General features: G+C 42.1%; 1 protein-coding gene across 1 annotated transcript; it reads right to left on the bottom strand.

The window, feature by feature from the left end:
* Positions 1-2,591: 2,591 nt before the first annotated feature.
* On the bottom strand, positions 2,592-20,575 carry LOC306748534 (E3 ubiquitin-protein ligase MARCHF6-like). The gene is made up of 26 exons (XM_079231711.1): positions 20,478-20,575; positions 19,432-19,531; positions 19,128-19,201; positions 18,855-18,998; positions 17,561-17,633; positions 17,286-17,466; positions 14,250-14,484; positions 13,816-13,877; positions 13,458-13,490; positions 12,658-12,709; positions 12,433-12,491; positions 12,237-12,317; positions 11,918-11,986; positions 11,674-11,748; positions 11,321-11,455; positions 11,100-11,219; positions 10,251-10,351; positions 9,965-10,102; positions 8,480-8,657; positions 8,296-8,365; positions 8,016-8,197; positions 7,788-7,922; positions 6,976-7,065; positions 6,756-6,888; positions 5,557-5,692; positions 2,592-4,668 (listed from the first exon to the last, which is right to left on the bottom strand). Exons 1-26 carry the CDS (start codon positions 20,494-20,496, stop codon positions 4,584-4,586), a joined length of 2,760 nt encoding a protein of 919 aa, XP_079087837.1. The 5' UTR covers positions 20,497-20,575; the 3' UTR covers positions 2,592-4,583.
* Positions 20,576-22,014: the final 1,439 nt, after the last annotated feature.

The following is a 22,014-nucleotide window of genomic DNA, read 5'->3' as shown; positions in this document are numbered from 1 at the left end:
CGGCCTATGTTGAATCATGCCAGGCGATTGACCTCTATCTGTTTCCGTCTCAGTAAGGGTTAGCAAGAGATATGGTTCTGCAGGGGTCACAAGGGAGACATGAGATCATTACTCACTGTCCCAATCCCCTGTCATTGTCGAATGAACCCTTTCGGGATGCCATAGAGATTTGAATTCCCCAGAACCCCACGAGACAAAGTCATCAAGAAAGGTTTGATCATATGCATGATCTGAGAATTGGTGAAGGGACCCAAGAGAGTCGATGAAAACAAAGTGTCACATTTTCTGTCAGCGTCGCAATACAAAAAAAAAGTGGATTTTGTCAAGGGCAAGAGTTTCCATGACTTACAAATTGTGGGAAAGTCCCTCTGATCCTTCCCAAAAGCCTTAACCATCAAATCTCTTAATCACGGTTTGAGAACCCAGACGAGCAGCTTGAATTCTTGAAGTCTGGATGAGAAGTTAAAGATGAAGTTTTCCTTTGGAAAGCAGAACAGGCAGCCGTCTTGGTTGGAAACGGTGAACGGCCACTACAAACGACAACTAGTCGCGATTTCCCTAATGAGAGACATTCTCTTGAACTGAGCCATGATAATCCTCCCTCTCTCCCTCTCCCTCTCTCTCTCTCTTTCTCTCTCTCTCTCTCTCTCCCCCCCCCCCCCCCCCCTCTCTCTCTCTGTGTCTCCCTCCGAGTTCTGTGTGTTTATGTGTTCTGTTAAGTACACAATGAAGTGTGAAATGTAACGGTACAGGCGTGGAGGAATTGTCTTTACTTTTAAAAGACTTGTCTTAATATCTGTAGATGTTCTACACACAACTGAATGGAATAAGCAAGTGGGCCAGTGTGTTCTTATCACAAGACCACTAAATGCCCAAAACACAGAGATTATGCAAAGTACATGGACCACATACCTGAACATTCATGCCGGGGGTTTACACCAACACTCATTGAAAACCTTTGTTCTGACCGAGATATCCTTATCAAAGAATACATGTCATCGTTGCAACAGGTCAAAACAACCTGACAGTCTAAATTGGATTTAACAACCGTGTGACTTCATTTGTGTTCCAGGTTACAGTGGAAGACAGACATTGATGAAGATGGCATCAGAGCCTGAACTAAGGCATACTTTTGGTTGAGCGCAATGCCAATCCAATCTCCAATATGGGTTACAAATTCAGACAAGAACATTTAAGTTTCCAAAACGATCAAGTTGCTCGGATTCAGTTAATCAAATTCTGATCGAACATTAGAAACCTGTGTGTTTGCAATACCGTCATCTGACTTTCACCTTCTTTTTTTTTAAGTTGACATGGCTGACCTGTTGACCTACAAACAAGTTGCCCTGGGAGGCACGCTCAAGTGTCGAATTTTATCATCAGGAATTTTTTTTTTTTGTAACGTGAATTTGTCTCGAGTGCATTGAAGCAGCCAGAATAGTAAAACGCAATGTACCGAAAGTCAAGTTTTTGCATTATCACCACTACTGGAAATTTGATATCAAATCCGATGGTTTTCAAAGTAAAATATTTCAGTGCTGCAAATTCAGTGGCATTAAAATGTCAACATGGACCTTTCAGTTGTGGTCTCTTACAGTTGCTTATACATTTTAAATCATCTTTTAAAGACCTCTGCCCATCTATAGTACAAAGTGAGGTAAAAATCCTTCTTATGCCCAGGTCTGAGTCTTGGAAAATAAATCAAACTCTCCCAGCCACAACATTAATCTCTTCGGAGATCAAGGAGGGATGAATCGCAGGCACTTAGGCCATGATTTGCTTGCCACAAAGAGGTTTATCCTGTTTGTGCTTGCAAAAAATAAAGCACAGATTAGAAAAATCGGCTTTAGACTGACAGTAGAAGTCTTGTTTCAGCTGCATGTGTTCCTATTGTGCACTTGGTCTCCACAACTGTTCAGGCTGTTAAACTGTTGGCTTCAGCAGAAATAACCCAACATCCTGTTTCTAAGAGCTGCGCTTCCCAGAGGTTCAGGATATTACCACAGATCAGAACTGGGCCGTTTTAAACTGTTGCTGTAAAATCATTTTGACATTTAATTATGAATATCTTTGATACATTAATTAAGTGTGTTCTTTGACACTATAGCCACATACTTTTAGTCCAATAAATATAGATGAAAGTGATCAGTTTCCCATCTGATCTACGGACAGATAAAATAAATAACATAACTTTATGATTCTTTTCTCCATACACTGACTTTTTTCTTTCTTACTTTTAAAAGAGAAATCTAGATTATCTTTTATTACTTTTGTCAACAAATTATACTCATTTTTTAGGACTTTCTTTGTCATACAATACTATGGCTATTACTTTATTCAATATAATTACTTTTTTATGCCTTTTTTCAACAAAGTTTTTATTTATTTTACCTTTTCAGATATACCATACTACTACTTTCTTTTTTGGAATACAATTCTATGACTATAATGATACACTACACGATGACCTTTAAAAAAAAAAGAAGCTTTCTTTCAACTGGCTGACAAGGTGTAGTTTTTATTACTTCAATTGATATACTTTACGAGGACGTTTTAAAACATCAGACATATCAGTCAGTAACACTTGAGGATCATATTGTCTGCAGTATGAGGAAGGAACGGCACTTGATCCGGTTATTTCAACTATTTATTATTGTGTCGTATTACTTAACCAACAATTAACAGACATTAGGATATACCTTCATGTTACAGTACATGCTACTGCCTTTTTTGCACATATAAAAATAGAAATCATTTGTTTCTAAAAATTCAAGATCAAAATTTGAAATGTCCAGCTCGGTTCAAGAAGATAATTAAAAGGTCACTTTATAGCATCATATTAATATATAATGAGCATTCCACAGCAGCACAAAATTAATGTAAATCACAATCCATATCAATAAAAAAACAATTATGTTTGCCAAACTCCTCAAATTCATCCTGTCGGGAAACCCATAGTGCAGAGTCACAAAAGGGGAATAATGACATCTTTCAATCTTTTTGGGAGAGAAATTAAAAGGGTGTTGTAAAACGTGGACATTAAAACATTTGCATGAGAAATTTGTTTTAATTTTCTTTGAGACCGAATTCAATGTTTTGTCTTGTTTCCTCAAAAAAAAAAAAAACTTTGTCGTAACCAATCGCAGCGTGCACATAGTTACATAGTTAGAGTTACATTTAACGTTAACGAGGTCACATTCAGTTACATTGTGACGGGGTCAAGGACCATTGAGTAACAAATGTGTATTTTGGGCAAAGCTCAAACATAAAGTTACTCTGATGTGAAATGTAATCTTTAGTTTTTGACGATAAAGCTTCACAGCAATATCACATTTATAATAGAGAGGGAATTATGAGATTGTATAAACCTAAAAGAAGGAATGTGGGAGCGTGCCACCGCGGACAACCAATTTCCTGCATGTAATAAAGCGGATTGCAGTGACCCAAGTGAGATGAGTTTTCCAGTAACGTTCTATTATCTGTCAGCATAGTTCACATGATAAAAATCAGTGTTGTGTTGTTCATACAGTTGTTATTTAGCTGTTGTCTCCTCACAGTTGACAGAATGCAGACCGGTAAGAGTCTGAACAACTAATTAGCAGCATGACTATTATATATTTAATTTGAAATTCTCTCCGAATATACATTTCTGGAAGATCCGTGTCACAGGCAGATTCTGAAATGTTCCGAGGTTGTTGTTTCCAGTTGAAATATTCCTGACTTAATGACCTCTCCTCTACCGAAGCTCGATGTGCTCAGAAAAGATACGACAACCCAAACTGGTTTTAAAATTAACAGGAGAACAGCTCAAGAAAAAAGAACTTGTCCTGGGCTGTTTTCAGATTATCAAATCATACATCTACATCTTTACTTCAAAAAACTAACAGCTCACTCCAGAACACTAAAAACCAATGAACGCATGTCTAATAAAGACATAAAAATAACAAAAAAACAGTACAAATCACATTGCTACATCATGTGTGCCCCTCCATCAGTGACAACCTCAACTTGAGGAGAGGAGTCATGTGAGACGGATCAACAACCACAGAGGCGCTCCCGCGATGGTCGATGCATCCACGGCTCTGAAATGTTCAAAGCGCCCCAGTAAGAGACGCTCGGGGGTTAGCGAGACAATACTTCACAACAAACATTCAGAAAGGAAGCACAATCTGAGGTAAAAGCTCTGATCAACTGACCCGACTTCAACTCCAACTTTAAAAAATACTAATAATATAATTACAACTTCAAATGTCAGCTGCGTTGAGGACAAAAAGACGCACAGTTAGCAACTTTGTGATTCCGCTGAGTTTCAACTGTGCCGACTCTTTTTACAGGTCGGTCGGTAAACCTTGTTCAGACTACTTTGTCTTCACTCTTTGACGCCTTTTGTCACCGGTGACGACCAGACTGCCATCAAAGAGTTCAGAGGTTGGTGTTTGAAGCCGGCATCTGGCAGCCAAAGCACGGAGAGAACCCCAAAAACTTTTTAAAAAAAACGTAAAATGTCACCACAGGAGGGGCCGACCGCTCCCAGCACTGGGCAGAACGAGTGAGCTCCACTGAGCTCCACCGCAGCGTCGGGCCTACGAGGAGGTGCTGTACGAGGAGGTTGACATCCTGCGGCCTGTCTTGCGTTCATAGTTCACAAGTCGCTGTCCGACCAGGTATCTGGAGGAGAAACGGGGAAAAGACGGAGCCGTTGGCAAATCCTTTTTAACATTTCAATGCACACAACTTATGTTGCTATTTTAGTGATGAACTTCCGTTTAAACTTTGATTTCCTGTAACGTGCTTTAAAAGGCCTTGCTATGCCTGCATGTGTGATCGAGGGGGAAATTGATAAGGCGCCTACATAAAAGTATCACGACGTGAGATATGAACTCACAGCACAACAGCTCCCTGACCAATAAGATAGCCTAAAGGTCAGTGGTAAAGTACTAAAGCCTGCCTCTTGCTTGATTTGATTGGCTGTCTGGGCCAAAGTGTGACATGCACAAGCACCTGGCACTGAGAAGTTGCGAATTTGACCTTTTATGCAGATCTAAAAAAATGCTATAAGCGCCATAGGAAAACAATGATTTTGCAGGCTTATAGCTCAGTGTGATCTTAGAAAATGAGAATGAGAAACTTAGACACACTGAGCATGGGATATATTGCTTGACAACATGCCGTACTAACAACTTAACACATCACATTGACAAAGGCACATTCAGTTTCACTAGAACCAGCCCTTAGACCCGTCCCCTGGTTTGAGCGTGATGTTTCTACTCGCTTTTTCTAATGTTGCGCAACAATTATTTATCTCTAAATAAGAAAATCCCATTCTACATGTTGATGCATTTTTTCCCCAAGAGATACAGATTTTGGTGTTTGGAGCCTTTACATTTCTAGGTCACGGAAAAGTTAATATAGTATATATTTAAATATTGGATGCTATGAAAACTATTATATCATAATGCATTTTTTATTTTGCCATATCACACAGCCCTTACTCTCAGCATGACTGGATTTTTAAAACACTGCCCCCTTGTGTTCGTTCACACTTGGTCTACTGACTTGTCGTTCTTTATGTGTTCGTAGAGGCGTCTGAACTGTCGGATCTGGAAGAACAGGATGGACAGCAGTAGGACCACCATTAGCAGGAAGGGATAGATCCTCCTCTCCACCAGCATCTGCATCTCTGGCTGCACACCTGTGTGTGTGTGTGTGTGTGGGGGGGGGAGAGAGAAAAATAAACACTGGAACAGAATCGAGTGTGCAGTCTGTGAGGTCTCATCTCTGGGGACTGATGGACTTAGAAATGAGGTAACAGAGTAAATGAAAGACACAAAACAAATCAATTGCACTTTGGCTAAACTCCTGATTACCACAAGGGCTGGATCCTTCATTGACTGGTTGTTTAAACACCAGTGTTGTACTCAGCAAACCAAGACAATACAATCGCTGCTTTGCAGAACAAGGACTTCTCATATGAGCCCTGTGTCCAAATTGGCAGGGATCTGCTGTGACCTGATGATATCTAAGTGTGTCTCTCATCTCTGGGCAGAAATTTTAGGATTTAGTCCGTACTCAAATCACTAACGAACAAATAAAATGTGTTCTTACTCATCTGCTTGATGGGTGGTCAGCTTTATTAAAGTTGGTCATTTAAGCTGAATTCCCATTGATTCAGGGGATTTTACGGTCATTTATTATTATTATGAATTACCCGTTTAATTATTATATTTATCTGGAATTTTTGTTATGGAAACGACATAGATGTTTTTACTTAATGCAACTTAAAGCAAACAGTTCACAGAGTATAAATAATGTAACATGGATTTCAGTAAAAGGCAATGACAGCTGTAATGCAGTAATGTATTATTACTCCATTCTGATCTGTTAAGTAATCTTGTATTTCAACTCCAGTTGGGTACCGAACTCTGTACTTCTAAGGTTCCCGTCCAAATTTACCATCCTTCTGGATTTAGTTTTCCTATGGCACGGTAAAGGGAGGTAGGGAGGGATTTTAACTTGTGTGGTGTGTAAAATGCTCTAAATAAATTACGTTGAAATTCTGCACTCATTTTCTCCAACTGAAATCCTATTTGTGTTAGTACTGTTGGTATCCAACCCCCGTTTCGACATTAATGTAAATGACCAACGGATTAAAATATCATGTAAAATAGTGGGGAATGAAAATAAAATAAATCATCTTTGACCCCACTCCGAACATTCATCCTGAACCGGACCCTGTAGCGTGCATGGAGACTCACCCAGCAGCGGCGTAATGCCTTTAGAGATGGTGTAGGGCACACTGAGGGACAGCAGCAGGACGCAGATGACTGGGGCGGCCAGCCCCCGCACGATGAAGTGGAGGTCAATGTTTCGGATACCGTTAGCATACACCTGCGGGAGAGCGAGGGTAGTTTTTACTTCATCCAATCCAAGTTTTTGTTCTTGATGATATGAAAGCTGGAAGGATGTGGGACTGACCTGCTCAATTACGGTTTTGAGCCACCACTGGGGGCCCATCAGTGTGATGGCAGCAATGATTTTAGCATGGAGCACCCCCAGGGCCCAGTCCTGACACACACACACACACACACACACACACACACAGACACACACACACACACACACACAGACACACACACACCAGTGTTTGTCAAAGTAAACAAGATCTGACAGACGTTTTTTGAGGTTTCCATTCTCAATATATACTAAATTGGTATTTGGGTTTGACGCCCAGTCCAACGCCTAAACAGTCTAATCACTTCTGAATCCATCTATTCTCGGATGGATGCAATCCATTCCACTTTTACATAACACTTACATTCCGTGCACTTTATTTTAACTTTAATTTTATATTCTACTGTAGATTCAATTGTAAATATCCATGCTCCCATTTATTACACTCAGTTTATTGTTAAATGTTACGCACCTCCCGCCAGGACAAATTTCTTGTATGTGAAAACATACATGGCAATAAATGGTTCCGATTCTGGTTCTGATCAAAGGGTCCTATTCACATACGTACATTTGGGGTGCAGCGGATCATATAATTCTCGGTTCAGATTCTTCGCTCTCTGAAAACGGCAATATACATTTTGACAAGATTATATTTGAACACATCATGATAACGTCGCCCACTACACATTTTTACTGAACAGCTGAAGACGTCTCTAAGCTCTCCTCCTGTCTCTAACAATAAGCAGTAAAACTTTATGTCACACGATGCTGGTAAAATTGTGGAATTAATCTGCGGTTCACATGCATGGCGGGCAGTGGGAGGGAGGGGATCCTACCTGCCAGGGGTAGAAGAGAGGGGTCTGGTTCAGCTGGACTCTGAGAGGAGCCACGATGACCAGCTCAAACAGCAGACCCAACAGCAGAGGAATCACCCCGGCCAAGAGCACGGCCACCACAATGGTCTTCAGGATCTGTTTGCAGGCAGACGTTACATCAGAATGCAACCATTAGCCACATACTGTGGGTGGAGTTTGTTTTTTTGTTTTGTTTGAAAGACGCATTACCATGAGGGTCCACTCATGGACTTTGATCATGATGATGGTCCGTCCCTGTGGCATCCAGGACAGCATCACAGTGGCGCCTCGAATGAACAGCCAGCAGATGTACAGGCCGCTGGCCGCTGTGTACAGCTCATGGACCATGGCGCTGCCCATCCAGAAAGACATCAGCCAGCGGCCCGTGCACACTGGGAGAGAGGGAGAGGAAGACGGCAGGTGTAAAGAATGACTTGAGGGAAAGCGACAGGCAACAGCAAAATGCAGAATGTTTGATCCCACAACTTACCCGGCAGTGTGAGGCAGAGCAGACTGGCCATTAACAGCGTCACACACATAAAGGCAACTAGCAGAATGACCTTAACAACCGAAAAGAACGTGAAAATCGCATCGTGAAAATGTTAAAAAGCTGCAAAGGCTTCAACAGTGACAGAATGAATGACTGTATGACAAGAATGACAGGTGCGGGTCACCTTAAGGGTGAAGTTGATGGGCCGGTGGTACGACTGGAAGCCAATGGGCCCACCCTGCTGCAGAATAGCCTGGTGGGCGGCGTGAAGCCCCTCCCCCAAGTCAGGGATCCTGTCGTTGTGACGGTTTGGTTGGTGGTCCTCGTCTTCATGGTCCCCCAGCAGGTAGGAGTGAAGATCGCTGTAGGGAAGCCATTGGTGAGTAACTATCTTGAATATAGCGTGACGCATTTCCTGCCACGTCGTATGAATTAACTGGGATAGGCTGTGTATTTTTGGTGTCATTGAGCACAAATTCCATAATAACTTTTCAGCATATTGCTATCCAAGTGGACTTTTGTTTTTGTTTTTAGGCTTCAGAAAATTTCGTCCCTGACGGGTTGCCAGTCCAGCATTGGCAACAACTGTCTCTACTGTATAGCGGCCCAATACTATATATTGTTAAGTATTCAGTTTAGTGCGCATGCGCAAGTTCAGTTTTGTTCTAGAGGAACTGATGTAATGTATCCCGTTGTTGTTGTTGGACAGAAGTAAAGCTTTAAACATGAACCTTCGTCACTGGATTCACTGATTTAACATATATTATATCTGCCAATATTGGAATGTTGCTGATGGTTTAGCCCTTATGGCTGCAGCTAGCTTAGCTTCACGGCCAAACTGGATACAACAGTAAGTCAGAGTAAGCATCCTTTTCCCTCCATCGCTCTAGTTTGCGTTATTATGAATCCCGCTGCTTTTCTTGGCAGGACGTCCAGCCTTGCCGAGGTTCCGCCACCCCAATTTGTTTAGGTCTTATGCCCCGACCCATGGGCTATCGTGACCCTAACAGCTCAAGGTCGTCATCTTAACCATCTGTCTCCCCCTCACCCAGTGCTGCTAGGCGAGTCTTGCCAAGAAATGCAGTGGGATTCCTAATTACGCCTCTAATTTAGCCTTTAAGCGTGAGCATCAGTGACGATTTCAGTAAGCAGCAGGCTAAACTATGAGCAACATTTTCTCTCCATCTCTGAAACACACCAATATTGTAACTCGCTAGAGCCTTGATTCACAGAACACCATCTCAAAGGGCTTTAGAGACCCACAAGTTTGCAAAAAACGTTATGTTAATTCTCACAGAAAACCTAGCCTATATAACAGCATCATCCCCGTCCCGATCGGGATAAAATGAATGACTAGTACTCGTACAGGTTAATGTATCAAGCAGTCCATCAAGCACATAATAAGCCTTGCTGGTCTAATGGGGGTTTAGAACAGAGAGAGGAGAGCTGCAGGGTGAGGACTGCATTTACAAATCTGGCATTGTTTTTGCATTTTCCCCCGCAAACGGCCACTTGAAGTACAATATGCTAAACGTTACTATGACATTTTTGCCCATTAATGCCCCAATTTTTATTTTTTTATTCAATTGTACTATTTTAGATCCAAAGTTGCTGTGTGTGTGTGGTGTGTGTGTGTGTGTGTGTCTCTCTCTCTCTCTCTCGGGCATACAACATGTATCCAGCTGTGAACGTCCAGGCGTGGACGAGGCGCTTCAGCCACTGGCGAGTGTGACCCTGCTCCAGCAAAGCCGGCAGAACGACCTGAAGCAGCAGCAACTCCAGCGACAGCTCGCTGACGGGGGCGTCGCTGCAGACACAAGACATGAAGCAAACCCGGTTCCGTTCACAATCCACTGTCAATGTAAGAAGAAGGAGCAGCTCTTGGTCATGCCGAGTTGAAAACTGACAACGTCGTCTTCAGCTTGGAGACACTGAGATAGATGAAGTAGGTGTACCTGTAAAGCATGACGTTGTAGGGCAGGAAGGTTGGGAAGAGCAGTTTGATGATTCTGATAGGAAGCCAAAGCATCAGCAGAACTATGGAGCCAAACACCACCTGGAAACACACACAAATCAGTGTTTGTTAGTACACCTGTAAAGTAGCCTATATTATCACACATAAAGTTACAATACTCATTGGGCCATCGTTCTTGGAGCCTATTGTTCCTCAGAGGCTCTTAATACCACAGCGCTTCTGTCGCCAAAGTCCTTCTCTGTTTTTAACCTCAATAAACCTCATTATACACTTTCGATCAATGTCTTCACATTGAAATTTGCCTGACTTATCATTTTGCACTTTGACAAGTGGTTGCTTTAACTTATCATTATGCATTGTAATATATAGCCCTCAGCATTTAGATTGCTTCCCAAGTGAGCCTCACTATGCAATTCTGCCCGTGACCGGGTACAATCTCCCGAGAAAATGTAGACTCCATTTATGGCACAAAAGAAGCGCGTCAAACAAGCGCAACCACAACAGGAAGAGGATAGTGCTTTTGTTTTCCCTGACCGATATCGGAAGCTATCCCAAAGTAGCGGAAATTACATGAATGGTTATTTGACTTGTAATATCACTGTGTTATTAATTACGTTTAGGGGGACGGTGAAAACTCAACCATGCAAAGTTGAAAATGGGTCCATTGACGCTTCAAGTATGTTTATCTTTTCTCTAAAGTCCGCAATGTATTTATAAATGTATTTGACTTAATACAACAGCATATTTAGAGTAAACAGAAACCTGGGCATTGATATGGCACGGAAGGTTAGGTTTGGGATGGATCAGAAAAGGAGGGTACTTGACTGACCACAGAGAGAATAAACCTCCGCAGGTGTCTGTAGATGGACAGGTGGATCATTTCTTGGACTGGGTTGAAGTCGGGGTCGTTCAGGTTTCTCAGGAACCACAGCACGCCAGGCCGGAGCACCTGCAACCACGCACAACATTTTAAAAAGGCTGTAGGTTGGTGTGAGAGCTTTTACACAAGTCACAATACATAGTTGTGAGTGGTCAAAGTCCTGCGCTGACCTCTCGGAGCAGAAGGATGAAGGAGGCAAAGTAGAAGACGTAGACCATGCCGACCAGCCAGTGAAGGAACATGGTGGTGCCGGGGGCGGAGTCAAAACTCTGCTCCCTGTCTTTCAGATTCGCATCAAACATCTCCTGCAACCAACAAAGGACGTATTTTATAGTGAGTGTGTATGTGTGTGTTCAAAATGAAAACTAAAATATGTTCAAATGTGTTTAATAAATGTAATATTTTGAGTTTGTTTCCTTCTCAAAGTTAATTTAAATTTCTTAATCAAATTTGTGCATTTAATTTGGTTGGTTGGTCATTCAGGGTCTATATCAACAGGAGTTTTTTTTCTCCATTGTCTTACCAGTGAACAAATGTCGAGCCACCAACCACAAATTAGCGGGAACAAGCCTATCTCCATGACAACCAGCAGGGACACCTAAGGCATGTCAAAAAAATAATTAATGAAAATGCAATTTAGTTTCTTTTTCCCCCAATTTGTTCCTGTAATCAGAATGTACCGAATCATTTAGACTGAAAGTGTTGCTGGTTTGATTAAAAGCAAAACAGATTTTTGGAAACATCCCACACTTGCATCTCTAATTCACCTTCACAACAATGTAGCAGACGCCCAAGAGGCGTCTGGACCGCTGGAACTTCACCAATGAAGCGAACGCCTAAAAGGAGGCGCGGTTAAGGACCAACGACACAATGTGAGAGAAATGACATTCAGTCTGTATTTTAAGCATCAGAATTAACTCTTGGACCAAAGATGGACCACATACCTGACATTTAGGGTTCGTATATGACAAGAAACATTTAGTAAAGGGTGGAAAAGCTACACACAGCCATAATAAGCAACTAGGAGTGTAAGACCTGCTATGGGTCACTTCATGCACATAATGATGTGTTGTATACAGAGGATACATGGCAGAACATGAGAGCTCCAGCCAGGAGGATGTAACCCAGTATGGTGGTGACGAGTCCGTCAAAGTGTGACGCTTTGACCTGCAACCAGATATAATAATATCATCATCATCATCATCATCATCATCATCATCAGAGAATTGCCATCACTGCATGTAAAACAAAATAGTAGTAATCGTGTGACCACTGCACTTACATATTCCTCAAAGCCCAGTCCAACCACGGAGAAATGGCCGATGTGATACGGGCAGAAAGCTGGAGGGAAACGCATGGCCGAGGTTAGAATCTGTAGTTCAGTCTGTCTGTATAATTATTTAAAGTGGACACTGTTTAGATGGTAGTACACCAGAGGCTTGATTACTTCCCAAAGGTAATCACAGTATGTACAGAAAATCGGCACTACATCATAGGCTTAACTCACCAAAGACCAGGATGAAGAGTGTGTTGAGAGACACCACCCAGAACACATGCTCCTAGAGAAGACACACACACACACACACACACACACACACACACACACACACACACACACACACACACACACACACACACACACACACACACACACATACACACACACGGGTCTCAACTTGTATCTGTATGTACCACATCAACATCTAATCACGGTTGTTAAAGGGACATTTGGTCTGTTGATCTGAGCCAAAGGCAACACAGAAAGTTGGCTAACTGCATCTTAGGAACGTCTCCAGGGCTGACCTTTCCTCCCCTGCATAATTATTGCTAGTTTACATATGAGGCTGACTTTCACTATCATACTGTCCCAGGATCATTCCACTTTTATGGTCCACCGTATTTATTGGAAATGGGGGTACACGGGCAAGGAGGCTGAATCAAATGAAAAGACGAAGAATGGAGGCAGAGACAGAAAGAACAGTAAGACTGCTCAAACGCTAAGAGAAAAAAAGCTTTCTATTTGAGGTGTTGCAATACATGTGACCCCACCAGCATCTAATGCTTGCATCTGGTTATACATGTTCCTGAACCCACTTTGTTGCTAACTTACAATGGTTACTTTATATCGGAGCTACAGGCGTAGATCCCTACACAGTTATACACGGTGGCTCTTCTAGAGTGCTACTTTGAAACGATTCATAGAGACAATGGTGTTCATTTGGAAAGTTGGAGGGCCCGTGCCGCTTGAGGCACACTTTGCTTAAGAGTAGAAAGGGTGTGTGTGTGTGTGTGTGCGCACACACTTACCAAGAAAACTAAGGAGCCATCCAGCCCCAGCATCTGGGACGCAAACAAAAAGCATAATGGCATAATGATCCTTCATAACTGATGAACATGGTAATATTACAAATTTCTCTAACTGCTGCTATTATTCATAGAATCTGCAACGTCTACTACTACGACAAACGACATCCCTGAAAGTGTTGCGTAAACAAGCCACACAAGAGATTGATATTTCCTGTCACAGAAGCTTTTAGCCCCAATGCATCTGGCAACTAACTGTTACCCTGCCTGTACACTTTGCTTCTTCTAGCATCGTGGCCACAGCTGCATCACACCATTTATCTGGGGAAGAAGAAAAAAATATATATACATAGCTTCCCACCCTTTCCCAGGTCAGCTCCTCTGCTGCACGGTCCCACTCCAGGGCGTTCCAGTTCAAGTCTTCTGCAAAGAATGAAGAGGAAATCACTGAAACAATAAGGAACACCTACAATGTGCAGAGAAAATATGTTTCTGTGGCTACATTACCATAAAGGTTGCCTTTCCTTTCCTAGATCTATTTATTTCTTTACATGATAATGAAAACACCAGTTCACACAAAGCTATGCATGTGCTTAATCATAAATTCCCTCAGCATTCCTGGTCATCTTTGTTTGATTAAACTGACCATAGCATATCAGTTCCCAACTATTACATCATCATTTACCTGGTTTACCAAGTAAGAATTGTGTCAATTCCTCTTGTGACATGTAAAAAGGTTGAAAACCGCTCCTTTGAAAGTGTATCACACATCTATGTTTCTATGTACACACTAACCGTGTCCTCCATTATTGGCTTCGGCAGCATCCTCTTCCCTGCCTTCCTCATCGTCGTCGTCGTCCTCATCTTCCTCCCCATCGTCATCTTCGTTGTCGAGTTCAGCCACGCCCCCCTGGTTGCCGGCGTCATGTGGGTTGGCGGGTGCCTGTCCGTCTGGGGCAGCGTCTGCAGGTCGCTGGGCCGCAGCAGCAGCAGCAGCCTGGGCGTCGACAACAACGTTGCCACCTGGAATCTGTAGAATTGTGAAATAACAACAAAAAAGACATATTACAGTTACCTACAGCAGCATTTTTCAACCTTTTTGAGCCGCGGCACATTTTCTACAATAAAAAAATCCTGCGGCACACTAACAACCAAACAAGTTTCAAAATGTCACATTGTAGCATAATACAGCATATATGGTAGGTAATTATCGCTCTACCTACTGGCATGGAAGAGTATTTCGTTGCTAGGCCAGCCACTGGATTGCAGGCTCAGACACTCAACAATGGCAAATTATTTGCAGCAGCTAAATAATAATTTTTTGGACCGATTAAGTGAAATTGTGGTTGAAAATCACTTACCTACAGTATAGCTTGCTCGCACTCACTTCAAGAAGATTATGTGGCTTTCACTAAATCCCAAAGGTGTGATTTAATTGATCTTCGTCTGACAACGAGGATCTAACCTTTTCGTGGTTCTTTGCTGTCGCCCACCACTCAAATTGCATTTTGTATCCACGTCTTTCCGAAATATCCCCAATTCATAATTTTATCCTCTCAGACACAGTGTGAAAATGTCTTAATGAGAATATAAATTGAGTCGTGCAAGAAGCCTGTTCAGCGAGGTCAACACAAATTGACATGTCTTCATCCTCGAGTACAGGTTGACGTTTGTTCCTAATTTGAGGAAATTCCCTCAAGGTGTTCTTAAGATATTGCTTTCACAAGAAGGAGTGACCCCAGGCCTCCGACATTTTTTACATTACATTACATTTAGCTGATGCTTTTATCTAAAGCGACTTATAATAAGTGCATTCAACCATGAGTACAAACTCAGAACAACAAGAATCAAGAAAGTACAATTTTATTTCAATTTGAAATCAAATCCGTAGACTGCTGGGGGACATCTTAGGATACACTGAGCTCCTCTTCTCCTCTTCTCTCATTCTCTCTCTCCTCTTCTTCTTTATCTCCTTCTGGATAAATGATTGTCTCTTTAATGCACATTACTCTACTTTTTTCCGGGAGCCTCTGTGCTTTCTCGCCAAAAGTTTCCATGGATCGTGGCTGACTGGAGCTGGACCTACCTCCTACCTCCGGCCCTGCTGATGCCCCTCCTCTCCCTCCTTCTGTTGACATGGATCGTGGTTATCTTGATCATGGTCCATGCCTACTACTCATTATATGAATAAGTTCTGTCATATTCATTGAATGTGCTGTAACTCTGTTACGTTGTTTATTCTGATCACATGACATCTATTGCTTCTGTCCATCCGGGGAGAGGGATCCTCTTCTGTTGCTCTCCTGATGGTTTCTTCCTTTTTTCCCTGTGAAATGTTTTTTACCATCTTTATTTGGGGGAGTTTTTCCTGATCCGATGTGAGGTCCCGGGACAGTGATCGTGTACGAATTGTAAAGCCCTCCGAGACAAATTTGTATTTGTGATGTTGGGCGATATAAGATAAACAGAATTTAATTGAATCTGTACAGGTGGAACTTTGCACCAAATTTGAGAGAAATTCCACCTAAAAACATTGTAAAAATAAACCCAGACTCATTTTAAACCATATCAAAGGAAGAATAAACGCCTTCGGTAAACTCCACTTGCTTATCAATTACAGATATGAAGCTGTCACTGTGCAAACTATGTCAGAGTGCAGTAGTGGTAGAATATACAGGGCAGCGCCACCTCCGTGTGCAGATAGACGTCAGTTGGAAACGTCTAGCTCAGGGGTCGGCAACCTGCGTCTCTTTAGCCCGTCTGTTGCGGCTCCCTGAGGCTTTGACACAAACAAACAAAAAAACTTTTTTTTTTAATTCTTTTTCTGCCCAGTGGAAAATATTTCAAAGGGAATTCCTCTTATCTTGGAGTTTGAGGTGAAATTGGGTCCCTGAAAATAAAAATAAATGTTTAAATATTTCTTTAACTAAAATGTGCATCACATCCTGTCACGTCGCTGTCAAGCACCTTCCCCTTCAGTTGCTAATTGTGATTCAGAGATCCGCCCTCGCTAAACTACCAACAGAGAAAGGTAGTTTAATTCTGAGTGGACATATTAATTAGCTTTCACTGCCAACGATGCTGCTGACCTGTCTGCTTGATATGTGGCGAGGAGTTAGCAAACAACAAAACATTTGATGTTGAAAGACTCTTCCAGAACAAGCACACAGCATCTGATGAACAGTATCAAGCTGCAGAAGAGCGATTCCTCAACTGCTGCAGCACACTGAGCAAAGTAGATATACTTTCAGGAAGTGGATCAAGTCTCCAAACTCCACTCCTGCTGCTGGTTCTGTGGCAGCTCATGAGACAGTGAGGCGTCCGCTAGTAAAGACGGATCCGTCCTCCTCCGTTTGCGGTGCTCTAAAAGTCTGTAGACGCTCAGTGTAAACGAAGCAAAAGATATGCGTTTTAAAATGTAAACCTCACGTGAGGATGACAGGTATCGAACCTGCTATCTTGTGGTTACATGTCAAACACTCTACCACATGAGCCATATAGATAGGACTCAAGGTCTGCTTAGTTGTGTTTTTAATGGACCTTAATGTAGCCGACACATGACTATTTTTTTCTCCTCTTCATAAGAGTTTGATAGTTATAAACAGTTAAAATAGCAATACAATGTCAACAATTGTCTTTATTCTTGTTCTATAATTTCACAAATACAACAAACAATAGTTTATTGTACATATACTATAACTATATACAACTTCATAAGCTTTGATATCAAATAGCTTTTGCGGCTCCAGACACTTTTTTTTTGGTGGAAAAAAGGGCAAAATGGCTCTTTGGATAAGAAAGGTTGCTGACCCCTGGTCTAACTGAACTCACCTCATTGGCCGGTGCTGGACCGTTGGGCTGGTTCGGAACTAGAGGGGGTGGATTCTGCTCCAACCACTGGGGGGCGCCGCCATGGACAATCTGCTCCCTGAGCCACACCAGGCTGATGAAGGCACACAGCGTGCAAGTGACCACATAACAGCCCTGGAGGGAGTCCGCAAGCAGGTTTTGCCTGCGAGGGAGAAATGCCACATGACAATAAAGAGGATACAGTGTGAGAGAGGAAAGAGGGCAAGATTGAGACCAGAGTGGAAGTTCAAACTTACGTTGAAAGCATGTCTAATGGCAGGGTAAGGAGAGAGCTCACAGAGCCGGTAAATAAACACTTGTAGATACGACCTGTTAGAAAAGCAAACAAACAAACACAATCTGAGAATCATTTCTGAAAAGCGACAACTAGTGTGAAACTAACTAAAAACTATGCTGCAAATTCTTGAATCTTATTTGAATTGTATTACCTTCATGCTTTTTTACATCAAAAGTGACTAAATAAAGACATTTACTTAAGCTTTGTTCCATTCCCTTGACTACAGCAGTCATTTGTGGTTTAAAACACTCACATTCATTTGTTTCTGCAAGTTTTCAGTTCTGCTTCTGAGGCTGGGTTGCACCAACAAGGATTAATTCTTAAACTAGGTTTAAACCAGGTTTGTCTCTTAATCCAGTTGCACCAAACTTTAAACCTAGTTTAACCTTAGTTTATAATTAATCCTGGGTAAATCTAATCCTTTGGTAATCTCTGTTTAATTTCCGTTTAAATCTAGATTAAAATAAAATCGGTTGCACCAGTTATTTTAAACCGAGACTAAACCTGGATTAGCAGTTATATTTAAACCACCCGTGGAGGAGGATTATCTCCGTTTTATTGACAACATGGCTGCATATCTTCGCTGGATGGGGTTAGAGGAAAGAGTTCTTCGCAGGAAAATTAGAGATTGGTTAAACCCGATTGAATTTTATGACAACAGCGAGTTTTCACAGCGGTATAGATTCACAAAAGAGTCTGTCATATACCTCAATGGAAAGGTTGGACCAGGAATCAAGCATGGAAGTGAGAGGAATTTTGCTGTGTCACCACTTCTCCAGCTCCTAGTAGCTGGAGTTAAACTCCTCCATTAACTCGTTTAGCAACATCCTTTGTTCCAGCCCCTCTTTGACGTGCCATGATAGCTAGCTAGAGTGACGGAGTTTATTAGCTATAGCCGCTGTAGTGGTAGCTATAAACGGTAACTAACGGTATCAGTAACGGAATGTTTCCACGGCAACATAAACTAATCCTGTTTTAACCCTTGTTTAAACTAGTTGAACTAATCCAGGGTTAAAATTAAGATGTGCAACACATCTCTGATTAATTATAAACCAGTTTAAACCTAGATTTACTAACCCTAGATTAACTCTAAACCAGGATTAATTTAATCCATGTTGGTGCAACCCAGTCTAAGTGCTAGCCGTTCATTTTTTATTCAACTATTCCCTAAATGTTGTTGGAAGTTAAACTAAAAACAATGTGCAACCGCTGATAAATATCTCCCTTTCATTTGAGCATGTACGATGACTTACATGCTGTGAGAGGCACCACGCTTAGCCAGGCGAAGGCCACCAGCGTGTAGTGGAACCAGTATCTTATGGCTGTTCCAATACTTGTGACCAGCCCCGCGAAGATGTCCTGGACAGGCAAGCGAGACGGCATGTCTGGAGAGTAGACTTGGCAAAAAGCGAGAACGAGGGAGGCAGAATGAGACGATGGAATGAGAGAAATGGGTCGTTATAATTAGGCAGTTTAGAGGAGCCAACGGCAAATTTATGCATTGCACTGACAAAAAAAAAACGTACTTGGTGTAAATGCAAACCTGTGCTTGCATAATTCACAGTATTCCTTTCTGCTGTGTTTCAACCACTGCAGTAAGCTGTGAAAACAAAAAAGAACACCTTTGTGAGTTAAACTCTTCTCATCCTGCAGGGAAATCAGGCAACTTTCCCATGATTCTTCACAGCTGAAAAGGTAAGCTAAAGCTAAAAAAGCAGCATCTGTGAAAGCAAACGGACTGACGGCCTAAACGAGACAGCAACCCACCTTTGACCTTGTCAATTCAGATTTAAGGAGAAGGAAATGAAAGAGAAAAAGAATGCAACGCACCATTCCTGATGGATGAACTTAATGCTGCCGGTGCAGACGCAGGGGTGGTAGAGTGGCTTGTCCTGGGTGCCCTCTGACCGGCACACGCGACAGATGTCCCCTGCACAGTAGGCACACAAGAACACAACTTGACACACCGTGGGATTTCATGCTCCTGAGATGTTTGTTTTTTTAATTTTGAATCAACTGGGGACACTGCATTTCTATTTCTTTTCTCCGCAGATCAGTAATTCACCTTGATTCAGACTGGTGACTCTTGACGTAATGCCAAATGTCAGATTTTTTTTTTTAAATGCATGCAAGCTTTCTGCGGCACGTGTAGGTTTCAAGATTTTAAACACCCACTTGGGATAAGTGTGTGTCTCAACAGTGAATACAAACAGTGCAGGTCCTATTCGTAGGGCAAACTGTAATCCTTGGATTACCTGTGTCCCTAAATGACCAAAATAACTATAATTAGCCATGGGGACAAAATATCATTGAGGATACCCAGAGTCCACACGACTGACCTCATGTATAAACATTAAAGTGCATAAAAAAAAATATGTGACGTAAGTGTTTCATCCGACATGATGCACACCTGAACACACAACACCCTCGCGTTCCCCCCGCACCGTTAGCCAAGTTATCATACCGATAATTAGGAGTTAGTTAGCTTGTTTGGGGCTGACTTTAATGGCGAGACGGCCGTCCTCTAGGACGTCGACCCTCCTAACGTACCACTTGTGAGCGCCGACGTGTCTATTAAAGCAAACCGACACCCACTGCTGCTGACTGTGTTTACCACAGCTGACAGCCAACGTAACGGCTGCAGCTAATGCTAGCGGTAGTTAGCTGACGAGCTAATTGGCTAGCTTAGCAGTTTCTTTAATAATTTTGTATTTATTTTTAAAGTGAAACTTTGTTCCGACTGTCAGAAAATGCTGAACCGGGTTATTACCACTGGCAGCACGTAAGAAAGAGTTAGCGCGTGCTAAAGGCCTCGTTTGTATCGATTGTGGTTAGTTAACACAGACAAGTTTTTATCGAGTTTTAACATTAGCTACCTTCCTCTGCGGTGTCCATCTTGACTGGCTACTGGGGCGACCCTGCTACGCGCTCTGCCAGTATGAAAGCGATGACTGGCAGCCATCTACATGTACACATTTCAAGTCAGTGTTTAGTTGGAGCTCTGGCTGTCTTTGGCGTGACCATACGTTTCACAATAACACCTCTTTTCCCCTTCACAGTGCATCAGCTAGCGGTCAGAACCTGCTCAAAGCCACAACTAGAGAGTGTGCGGTATTTTCACCACTAGGTGGCAGCCAAGCGCAATCAACCTTTATTTAGAAATACACACGAGCCGAAAAGAAAAAAAAACAATAGGACACAGTCCAGGGCCCTATTTCTTGTACCTGGCTAAACAAAGTCAAGCAAATGTCCTAATCTCCATCTTAAATTAGCGAGATGATTGACATCAGGCTATCTGGGTTTCTTCACGGCTGATCCGCGCTGAAACGGTCTCGTTAATTCGCCCGCTCCTCTTCAGAAGAGATAATAATGGAGCACTGACACCACGATGTTCTAACAGTACAATGGCAAATAAACTCAAAGGAACCTCTTTTTATTTCTCTAATGAGAAGCAGGAGATGATCATCAAGGCATATGAGTAAGTCAATACCGTAGTCATTCACAGCAAACGCGTTGCGAATATTCCAACGCTTTTGCAACATTGTTGTCGTGAACGCAACTTTAACAGCGCCCCTTGCGAGACATAAGCGTCGCAAATATATCAGACAAGTTAAATGCGTCAGTGTTGAGAAAATGTATCCGCTTGATCACCCAAATCAATCAGATTATATTTACGAATAAATATTTACTTATGAGGATATATGTACTGTATGCACGTATGAATCATGTATTATATATGTGTATATGAGTTTGAATATGTGTATGGGCGGATCAGTATGTATGTATTATTCATAATCAGAAATTCAATCAATTGAAGCAGTGAAAATAAATTATGTCTGATTCTCTGTATTCTCATCACGATCACCTTAATCATGTTCTACAATAATGATATGCATGGTGTACTAATAACACTGTCATATAATTATGAGTGCTTTCAACACATACATAAGTTTCTTAAGAGCTAAATAAACTTAAGAACAGCGGCATGCAGCGGCTGATAGTCTGTGTCTGAGACGGGCGATCAGCTGCGCCTGTGGTGATCAATGTCCGCGGCTCGAGAAGCTCTCGTAAATAAATTATTTCTTGCCGGCAAAATCTATATCGCCGCGTGCAGGAAGTCATGATAATGTAAAGGTCCATATCTGGAATTATTCATTAGACTATTATATATGACTGTGCCAAAATGTCATGCTTGTACGTATAAACCCACAATTTGTATGTATGGATGCACCTATCTGCCTGACTACTGCAGCCGCTTGCTCTCGTCTGGATTCCAGGCGAGGCGCAGCTCTAACGAACGAGCCTATAGACTATCAGCCGCTGCATGCCGCGCTGTTCTTACGTTTATTTCTCTCTTAAGAAACTTATGGATGTGTTGAAAGCACTCATAATTATATGACAGTGTTATTAGTA

This window comes from Taurulus bubalis (genome assembly GCF_910589615.1).
Source record: "Taurulus bubalis genome assembly, chromosome: 1".
Taxonomy (NCBI): Eukaryota; Metazoa; Chordata; class Actinopteri; order Perciformes; family Cottidae; genus Taurulus; species Taurulus bubalis.
This window is presented reverse-complemented; position numbering and strand designations above follow the sequence as displayed.